Raw genomic sequence first — 10,623 nt, forward strand, 5'->3', positions numbered from 1 at the left:
AGAGATGGCTCAGTGGTTAAGAGCACTGACTGCTCTTCCAAAGGTCCTGAGTTCAAATCCCAGCAACCACATGGTGGCTCACAACCATCCTTAACAAGAGCTGACTCCCTCTTCTGGAGTATATGAAGACAGCTACAGTGTGCTTACACATAATAAATAAATAAATCTTTAAAAAAAAAAAAAAAAGAAAAGAACTCTGTTGGCGGGTAACGTGCTGTGCTCAAATACCTTAAAACATCTTGAAACACCAATACTGTACTAACATTTAAGTTATCAACTAACAATAAGTTATAACTAGCGTGAGTGGGTTTTAGTATGACTAGTGGTCATAGATCATACAATGTAAAAGGGCTCAAAGAGAACGTAGTTGACTAATTAATAATAATAATAATAGTAATAATAGAAGTAATTTGAATCATTTGCCCCATTTGCCAAGCTATATTTTCTGCGGATTGCAATGTTCACTGGCAGAACCCCCCCCCCCCCCAGGTTTAACAGTAAACTAAAGAGGCCTTTAAAATATGCGCCATACCCAACACCTGTTCCTCAAGATTTCCTTGAGAATTTCGGCGGTAAAGAGAAAACTCTCCAGCTGCTGCCTTTCGTTAGCACAGGGTAGCTAGCAGGTGATGCTGATGTCAGTCGCTCGGTTTCTGTAACTCTAGAGTGGGTACTTGAACACGTGAATCAGATCACAGGGGACCAGGTCCAAGAGGGGCTGGTATGTAAAGAAGTTTCCAGGGTTTCCCAGTGTTCAGCCAAGACGGCCAGAAAAAGTGCCCTAAGGCAGGCTAAGGAAAAAGAAGCCCTGAAAACGAGTTTTGTAACCGAGTATTTCTCGAGACACTTTTCTCAGATTTTTTGTCTTTCTTTTTAGACCAGGCTGGCCTCGAACTCACAGGGGTTCGTCTGCCTCTGCCTCCCTCTGGTGCCGGCCTGGCCTAGGTTTTTGTCCACATATCTATGCACAAACGTTTATGTGCGGTACGACCCCATCTCCGAGCATAGGAGCAAGGCTCGAAATTTAAACGGTTTCTGAGAATCCTGTTCTCTTTGGCATTTACAAGAACCACACCATGAGCCGTCAAGGATGCTCTATCAGACCAGTTAGCATCTAAGGCCTATTTTTCAAATTCTAACTTAGGCTCTATTGAGTGGGCCGGTTTGGCGCCACCCCGTCACCCAAGGATCGCTTCCCAGGGCTTTCAGGACACTTCACCGGGGCCTCTAGAGACATCACTCAGGCAGGCAAAGACTAGGCGGACAGCTCTGAGTCCACGCGGCCCCGCCCTCCACGGCGCCCCGCCCACCCGCGTCTCCGGAACCTCGGCTCGGCCCGCGTCGTCGGTCGTCTGTCCGCCCGGCTCGTCTGACTTACGCGCTGTTTTTTTTTTTTTTTTTTGTTCGCGACGCTGTCGCGGAAGGGTGCGCTTTACGGCCGCGGGGGGAAAACGCAGCGAGCCGGCGCCGGGGGCCGCCTCTCGGCCCGGGAAGCGGGGTAGGCGGGCGAGGTTGATGCCCGGCGGCGGGGCGAGCGCGGCGTCTGGCCGGCTTCTCTCCTCGGCGGATCCCAGAGGGGCGCGGGAGGCAGCGGCGTTCCGGAGCGGCCCGGCGGGCTCCAGCGGAGGCCGAGGCGGAGCGGGCGGCCCCGGGCCGGGGATCGGAGGCCCCGCGGGCAGGATGAGCCTGACCCCGAAGGAGCTCTCGAGCCTGCTGAGCATCATCTCGGAGGAGGCGGGCGGCGGCAGCACCTTCGAGGGCCTGTCCACCGCCTTCCACCACTACTTCAGCAAGGCCGACCACTTCCGCCTGGGCTCGGTGCTGGTGATGCTGCTGCAGCAGCCGGACCTGCTGCCCAGCGCGGCGCAGCGCCTCACGGCGCTCTACCTGCTCTGGGAGATGTACCGCACCGAGCCGCTCGCCGCCAACCCGTTCGCCGCCAGCTTCGCGCACCTGCTCAACCCGGCGCCGCCCGCCCGCGGCGGCCAGGAGCCCGACCGGCCCCCGCTCTCAGGTACGTCCCGCAGCCAGCTGTTCCCGGGCGGGGGGCTCGCCAGCTAGGGACAGTCAGCCTTCTTGGAGGGGATCGGCCCTCCCTCCCTCCCTCCGTTTCCATACTTTCTTTCACTGAAATAGGGGAGGGGTAATCAGAAGTTGCAAGTTTTGCTTTTTTGGTTTTTTGTTTTGTTTTGTTTTTCAAATTCACTGCACTCCAGATGATCCCACCCAATCAAAAAAGCCAACGCGTCGTACAAGCCCACCAACGGGCTGGGCATATTTTAGTATGCCGGATACGGTTCATTCTTTATTGTAAGGTCCGAAGTTGCAGCCAGTGGCACTGAGTTTACCCCCCCCCTTTTTTTTTTTTTTTGAAACAGGGTTTCTCTGTGTAGTCCTGGCCGTCCTGGAACTCACTCTGTAGACCAGACTGGCCTCGAACTCAGAAATCCGCCTGCCTCTGCCTCCCAAGTGCTGGGAATACAGGCGTGCGCCACCACGCCCGGCCGTTTACCCCCTTTTTAAGCCTCTGAGTAAAGAAGTCGGTATTAAGAACCCGAGGAAGGGGCAGGTTGAAGTCCACATTTCCACGACATCTAAAGTCTTTGCCGCCAACTCCTCGGTTAGCTGTATTGTCCCGTGAGGAGAGGATGAAGTCGTTTCTAATTAACCATTCAAAGATGCATGTGTTCTGGGCAGTATTGTGGAATGTTTACTTTTGCAGCATTACTAAGATCAGGCATAGATGACGCCTGAGGATGCGCCCCTAAATTTGGTGCTGTGGGTGGAACCCAGGGTCACTTCCTCTATACCATGAACCTAGTCCAGGACTCTGGGACAAGTGTACTACCACTCACAGACTGACATACATGCACATATATATATATATATATATATATATATATATATATATAAAATTTTTTAAAGTATGTTTAAGTTTGTAGGAATCTAAGTATTTGATAACAGAAAATTCTCAACAGTTATTAAAACCATAAGTTTCATTGACATTTCCATAGATCTCAGAATCTCAAGTGATATATTTGTTTATGGATTACTATGTATACTAAGTGTGTATATTCGATTAACTGGAACTCAGTTACATTTAAATCATAAGAATAGCTCCACGTGGCAAGTAGCCAAGTTTCAAGTTAACTTTTAAAGTTAAATTTTTAAAACTTTACAAGTACCCATTGGAGAGAAATCGGTATGCATTTTTATTTGCAGGGTTTCTGCCTCCTATAACTCCACCAGAAAAGTTTTTCCTTTCCCAGCTCATGCTGGCACCCCCAAGGGAACTGTTCAAAAAGACACCTCGCCAGATTGCCTTGATGGACGTTGGAAACATGGGACAATCTGTGGACATTAGCGGCCTTCAGTTAGCTCTGGCAGGTAAGGGAGGACCAGTGATTGGGACATTCTTGTCAGTTCTTGAGATCCCCTGCTTAAAATCAAGAAGGTTTTTCTTTTAAATTTACATTTCTGCTGTTTTTGTTTGATCCTTTCCCGTCCTGCCCTGTCCGTTCCCTGTCTCCCTGTCTGTCACCCCCTCTTTTGTTTGTTTGTTTGTTAGTTTTGAGACCAGGTTTCTTTGTGTAGCCTCGGCTGTCCTGGAATCTGCTGGGTAGGCCATGCTGGCCTCTAACTGAGCTCTTGCTGGCTGACTCCCGAGTACTCGGCTTACAGGCATGTAGCCCCAGGCCAGGCTGGCTCCCGTCCCCATCACAGATCACACCCTTGCACCCCAGCATCCTCCTTCACTTTCCTCTCTGTGTCCTTATTCTGTGCTTCTGACTGATACCCAGCCTGGCCTCTGCCCTGCACCTCCCTCCCTGCCATCCACCTCGTTCCATCTTCTCTTTGGGGGTTATTTTAATACTATTATTGTTTGGTTTATAGGAATTATAGATAATTACGTTGTACTCCTGATCTGTTCATGGTGTTCTCAATTTTAAAATGTTCTGTGCCACCCTGCCCCCCCAGGCTGGCCTTGGATTCCTGACTCTTGTCTCCACCTTCCAGGTGCTGGGATTACAAGGTCTAGCTTAAATGCTTTAAATGCCTCTTGTCTGAATCTGTTCCAGAACGTCAGTCTGAGCTGCCAACCCAGAGCAAAGCCAGCTTCCCAAGCATCCTCAGTGACCCGGACCCGGACTCCTCCAACTCTGGATTTGACAGCTCTGTTGCCTCTCGGATCACAGAGTCTTTAGTCAGTGGACCAAAACCACCTATTGAAAGTAGGTATATGTGAGTTAGTTTTATTTTTAAGTTTCTTATAGTACCTCATGACAGACTAACTGCCTTGCTGTCTAGAATATAGCAGACAGACACCAGCCAGTTACACACTAGGATGTTTATTGCTTATTTGATAGCGCATACATATATGCATGCAGATACAAATTCAGGTTTTACCAAAATGAATGTTTTTGTTTTAATGAGATAGTCTCATGTAGCGCAGAGTAGTCTAGAAAATTCCTGTGTAGCTGAGGATGACCTTAGAGTCCTGGTCATCCTTGGCTGAGAGTAGAATCCATAATACAGCAACCCACCTTTGCCTATGTGGGAAATGCTCTCTGGGACTGCATAAAATCTGCTCTCAGGACAAAAAGAGAGAACTTCCTGCTGTACACTGGAGGCAGCAGAGAGGACTGGGAGTTCGTGTATCCCAGTTTAGTGGAAATTACTAAGTTTTCATCTCCTAGGTTTTTGTGGGGCTTGGCAGGCAGGCAGCACCACAGCTGGATAGACAGCTGGGTGTCTATCTTGTTAAGTACTGAGATTTATAGTATACGTTGTCTTTCTTGAGAGTGGTCATTTGGGAATAGCGCTGTGGGTCACTGGAGTTAGGGTGCAAGTGTTTATACAAGAACATAATAAGCCACTGGGGGCGAGCTGTGTGCTTGGTTGTGATTGTTGAGGTATTAGCTTTTCTTTCTGGCTTTTCAACTGTGTAGCAACCAAATGAAGTATGATGTTAGTTCAGAAGTACTAACTAGTTTATTTTAGTGTGTTGATAATTGATAACTTACACATCAACCTTGAATTGTGGGGATAGCCCCAAGAACTCTGTTTAGTATTTTGAGGTCCTAGGGGCCACTAAAAGAAAGAAAAGGGGGGGAAAAAACTCATAAAATTATAGTTATATGTTAAGTGTGATGACAAATGCCTTTAATCCCAACACTCGGGAAGTAGAGGCTGGCAGATCTCTGTGAGTTTGAGGGTAGCCTGGTCTACACAGTGAATTCCAGGTCAGCCAGGGACATAAGGAGATTTTTAAGAAAACAATCATCATCATTATCTTAACATCATCAGCATCTGCCAGTTTGACCCCTGCATCCTCAGCCTAAGTGGATATGCTTCATTAAAATTCAGTTCACGCTCCTGCTTTTCTCTTTCTGAAAAACAGACTTGTATCTGGCATCATGCTGTGTGTGTGTGTGTGTGTGTGTGTGTGTGTGTTCATGTGTTCTTGGTTATCATTTGAGCGTGGAACTCTGATTTTTTTATATCATTACTGTTTGAAGTATGTTTTATCACATGTCCTTGTTAAAGGTACCCTGTACTTCATTAAATGCATATAGAGTGTATGCAAATGTTAGCTCACTGACAGTCATGTGTTACTCTCATTATAGGCCACTTTCGGCCAGAGTTTATCCGCCCACCGCCCCCTCTCCACATCTGTGAGGATGAACTGGCCTGGCTAAACCCTACAGAGCCCGAGCATGCTATTCAGTGGGACAAATCGATGTGTGTGAAGAATAGCACTGGTGTGGAGATCAAGCGGATCATGGCAAAAGCCTTCAAAAGCCCCCTGTCATCTCCTCAACAGACACAGGTATGTATGTATGTATGTATGTATGTATGTATGTATGTATGTATTACAGTGTCCCATCTGTGCCCATCACAGGGTGTTCTTCCCAGGAAGCAGTAAGTGAGCAGTCAGTTGTGGATGTGAGCCAGCGGAAGGAGCATCAGAGGTCTTCACAGTCCCAGCCGCTGTGCTCTGGCCTTTCCTTGTTTGACAGTTTTGCTCTGATGAGACAAGAGGCCTAATGATGTCTAGACTCTATTCAGTTTGTCTCGGAGAGAGGTAGGCTAGGATGAGACTTCAGTTGGCAGCACTGTTCCAGGTACACATCAGTTGGCCACATCTGCATTGCTGCATCAGGATGGACAGCAACTCTAAAGGGTGTATAGAGTTATTAATGTTTTATAAAAAATGAGGTTCAGGGCATGCTCTTGACTTTAGCTACAGTGTCTAGTGGTAGACTGCAGTTATCTCTCCTGCTAACCAAGGTCTCAACTAGATGGATCCACTGAGGAAGAAGAGCAAAGATGCCAGGTGGTTGTAGATTTGATTAGATTTGCACACTTTCAAGTTAGAACTCGTAGGAAGATACTGTTGCCTCCAACCTAGTTTTTCATTTAAAAAAAAAAACGGATTTTTAAAAAGATTTGTATTGTGTGTGAGTGTTTTGTTTGCATGTATATTTGTGTACCATGTGCATGCAGTACTCACAGATGCCAGAAGAGGCATCAGATCTTCTGGAACTGGAAGTACAGATGTTGAGCCTCCATATGGGTGCTGGGAACCAAATCCTGGTCCTCTAGAGAACTGCAAGTGCTCCTGACCATGAACCATTTCCCAGCCTACCCCCAAGTATTTTTAAATGCTGTAATAACAATTGTTTGTAGTTTCAGTTTGCTCTTAGATGATCATGAAACAGTCCAGTGTTGAATACACAAGTGGATAAAAGACAGAGGTAGAAGGAATGGGTGTGGTATATGCCTGTAACCCTTGCACGTGGAAGGCAAGAGATTGAGACTTGGCAGTTACAGGCCAGGCTCCATGAGACAGGGAGCCTGAAGTCAGCGTGGGCGCACAGGGACCTAGCCTCAAAATCAATGAACTTTTAAAAGAAAGAAAAAGTATGTATTTGGACAGAAAAAAAAAATGTTTTCCCATCTCTTAGATTTGCAAAGCGTGGGTGTGATTTACTCTGTAAAGTACTACAGGTGGAAGAGAGAGTTCCTCTTCTGCCCCTCTCTAGAGTTAGTTCTGTTATCTTTCCGGGTAAGACAGAGCATGGCTCTTGTTCTGAATTATTCCAGTTTATGGAGTTCTGTGTGGCTTTTTTTTTTTTTTTTTAAGAAAAAAATGGAGACAAGGTCTTGCCATATACCTCAGGTAGCCTTGAACTCATTATGTAGCCCAGGCTGGCAACCTCCTGCCTCAGTGCTTGTATTACATGTGTGCCACCACAATCAACTTGGTTGTGTTTTTTTGGGAGAAGTTGATAATTAAGATCTTTAAGAGTGGCACTATTGTCATATTGTATATCACTAGACAAAACCAAGGCTTAGCATGTCTAGAGGAAGAGTGACTAGTAGATTTTTTAAATTGTCACTTGTTTTTGTGCCATGGCAATTCAGATCTGAAAATATATGAAGATATAATATTGGCTTTGAGGGAAGAAATTTAACAAACTATCAAAGATAGTTTTGTAATTTATATAAAACACTTCCATTTGTATGCAGGAAAATTCTCTACTATAACTCAAGAACCTCTCAACTTGTTTTTTTTTTTTTAGCTCCTCGGCGAGTTGGAAAAAGATCCCAAACTTGTTTATCACATTGGCCTTACTCCAGCGAAACTTCCAGATCTAGTGGAGAACAACCCTTTAGTCGCTATAGAAATGCTGCTGAAACTAATGCAGTCAAGCCAGATCACGGAGTATTTCTCTGTCCTGGTCAACATGGACATGTCCTTACACTCGATGGAAGTTGTAAATCGGTGAGTTCTCATGTTCCACCAGAGTGGGTATATAGGCCCTGATTATATTACCCAGAAGTTTGAAAAGCTGTAGTAGTTTCTCTCCCTTTTTCTGATTCTGTTACCCTGAACTAATCTTTGGTGTTCACTGCATATGAACTTAATATCAATTCGTAAGAACTCAGTTGTTGAATTTACTTCACTGTCTTGTGCCCCTTACAAATTCAGGTTTTATGTTCCTTGGCAGCCAGTAATGGCAGCTTGCCCACGTGGGTCTCAGAACTGGACATCTAGGCATGCTGTCGTGATTACTAGTATTCTCCCGGCTTTGTTGTTCTGTGTAGCCCTGACTGTCCTAGAACTTCCTGTGTAGACCAGGCTGGCCTCAATCAAACTCGTGGAGATCCACCTGCCTCTGACTCCCAAGTGCTGGGACCAAAGATGTGGACTAGCACACCCAGTTTTCCAGTTCTTTCTTGATTTTGCTCATTGAACATCAAAGAAAGAATACATTCCCCTGTTGATGTGTTCTGTATAGTTTTTGTCTTTTATTTTCCTTACAGATATTATATAGGTAAATTGTGAATTAAATGTAGTGAGGTGGATGGGGTATTATTTTTCTTGAGGTTTTTTTTTTTTTTTTTTTTTTTTTTTTTTTTTTTTTTTTTTTTTTTTTTTTTTTTTTTTTTTTGAGATAGGATCTCATAGTATCCTAGTAGCATCAAATTCATAGCAGTCTGTCTGCCTCATTCTCTGAATGCTGGAATCATGGGTGTGAACCAGGTTACAATTTTTTGAGCATCCATATATTAGTTGGCAGTTGTTTCAAACTTGAACTAAGGAATGTCTGGTCATCTGGTGACAGCTTGGCTGGTAGCTCTGTGCACAAGAAAGGGTTGGGTGAGGAAAAGCAGCATGGGTTTCCGGTTACTTTGTAAGACTTTCACTGACAGAGCTGCCTGGCTACTCTCAGAAAACTTGGTGCTTGCTTCCACCTCTCCTTGCTGGCACCTCTTTTACTATAGTTGCAGTTGCTGTTTTTGCATTGGCTACATTTTGTCTTTGGATGGAGCAATCCGAGTGTTCATGGATTTCCCCACACTGCACTCTTGTAGTCCTGACTTTTTCCAGGTATCAAGCAGCCTTGCTGATGCCCAGATCTCAATGGGTATGGTGGCTGGTAGTAGCTTTCTTTTCTTTTTTCTTTTTTTTTAAAGATTTATTTATTATATGTAAGTACACTGTAGCTGTCTTCAGACACTTCAGAAGAGGGTGTCAGATCTTGTTACAGATGGTTATGAGCTACCATGTGGTTGCTGGGATTTGAACTCTGGACCTTTGGAAGAGCAGTCGGGTGCTCTTACCCACTGAGCCATCTCACCAGCCCGGTAGTAGCTTTCTTAAGGTACTTCAGTGCCTTAGTTTAAGGATGCATAGATGTAGAAGAGGCAGCATGGATTCATTTACCTTTTCAAATTTGTCGCAAAAGGTTTGCAGTAGCCAGCCCAGTGTTGAAATGTTTCTTGGGCTGAACTTGAACTCAGTGGAATTCTTACTTGACTCCATTTCTTAGTACTTACTCATTTGGGAAGAACTCTCTTGGCTTTAACAACTCTTAAGCTTATTACACAGCTGCTGTTCCTGTGTAATGGCTAACTCCAAGCCTGTTTGCCTTGCTCAGTTCTCAGGAAGGCCCTTTTGCTCTGTATCAGCTAAGTAACTTTTCAAGGCTTTTTGCCAGGTTCATGTTACTTCTTCAAAGTTCCATGTTAGTCTGTTCTGTTTAGTCTGTACTTCACCTCAGACACGCTGCCTCATAGGACTTTTCTAAGTTTTAAATGATAGCAACAACTGCTGGTTATTTGAGGCTTAGAAGGAGACTGTGACTGACAGTGATCCAGCCAGGCACACTCAGGAATTGGATACTCATTGCTTAATGGATCATTACAGATTATAATTTGTGATGCACACTTAACAGAAGCATCAGAGGTTTAAGTGGCTGTGGCTCTTGGGTTTAAAACTAGAGAATTGGGTCATATAAATTACTATTAGATGATCACAGGGAAGTCTTGACTTCATGATTACAATACTTTCCAATACTAGCAAACACAGTTAACAGCTCAGATTTTTCTTTTGTGAAACAGACTAACTACAGCTGTTGACCTACCTCCTGAATTTATTCACCTATACATATCCAATTGCATTTCTACTTGTGAACAAATTAAGGATAAATATATGCAGGTGAGTAGTGTAAATGCTTATAACATTGTCATCTGCCAAGAAAAGAAGTTTCTAAAACTTGTTTTTTCTTTTCCAGAATCGTTTGGTGCGTCTTGTGTGTGTGTTTCTCCAGTCTTTGATCCGTAACAAAATTATTAATGTGCAGGACTTGTTTATAGAAGTGCAGGCCTTCTGCATTGAATTCAGTAGGATACGGGAAGCTGCAGGCCTATTCCGGTTGCTGAAGACACTGGATACTGGGGAAACGCCTTCAGAGACCAAAATATCAAAATAATACCTCACCAGAACTTCCCCTTCTATTGCTCAACTGTATTTGGATTGGTTTTTAAACTTGTAACTCTTGAGTGGATTGCTTGATCTAAGAAATATAAATGACTTTATTTACTTAAAGTAAAATTTCCTTTTTCCTAGATGTTTCCCATGGATGAATTTTGGTGAGAACTTGGGAAAATGTATCTTTTAGCTCTCTTGCTGATGACAATCCATATGAAGAATAGTTATTCTAAAAATAGTTATTGCAAGAAAGGTGTAGGTGTTGCTCTTTTGAATTTAAAACACAGTACCCGTTTCTTTTAGAAAACAAACTGTAGGTTTCTGAAAAACCAGGAATTTGC

General features: G+C 44.5%; 1 protein-coding gene across 1 annotated transcript; it reads left to right on the forward strand.

The window, feature by feature from the left end:
* Window positions 1–1,250: 1,250 nt before the first annotated feature.
* On the forward strand, window positions 1,251–10,421 carry Cnot11 (CCR4-NOT transcription complex subunit 11). The gene is made up of 7 exons (XM_029539383.1): window positions 1,251–2,014; window positions 3,223–3,387; window positions 4,080–4,232; window positions 5,628–5,830; window positions 7,587–7,789; window positions 9,913–10,009; window positions 10,086–10,421. The coding sequence occupies exons 1-7, from the start codon at window positions 1,516–1,518 to the stop codon at window positions 10,281–10,283; spliced, it is 1,518 nt and encodes a 505-aa protein (XP_029395243.1). The 5' UTR covers window positions 1,251–1,515; the 3' UTR covers window positions 10,284–10,421.
* The last annotated feature ends 202 nt before the right edge of the window (window positions 10,422–10,623 follow it).

The sequence above is a fragment of the Mus pahari genome, chromosome 5, assembly GCF_900095145.1.
Source record: "Mus pahari chromosome 5, PAHARI_EIJ_v1.1, whole genome shotgun sequence".
In the NCBI taxonomy this organism is placed as follows: Eukaryota; Metazoa; Chordata; class Mammalia; order Rodentia; family Muridae; genus Mus; species Mus pahari.

Excerpts from the sequence above, each read along its gene's own strand:
- Cnot11 (XM_029539383.1), top strand. The coding sequence starts at position 1,516 with ATGCCCGGCGGCGGGGCGAGCGCGGCGTCTGGCCGGCTTCTCTCCTCG. Across the intron at positions 2,015-3,222 it reads CGACCGGCCCCCGCTCTCAG|GGTTTCTGCCTCCTATAACT; the intron begins GTACGTCCCGCA and ends TTTTATTTGCAG. Across the intron at positions 3,388-4,079 it reads CCTTCAGTTAGCTCTGGCAG|AACGTCAGTCTGAGCTGCCA; the intron begins GTAAGGGAGGAC and ends AATCTGTTCCAG.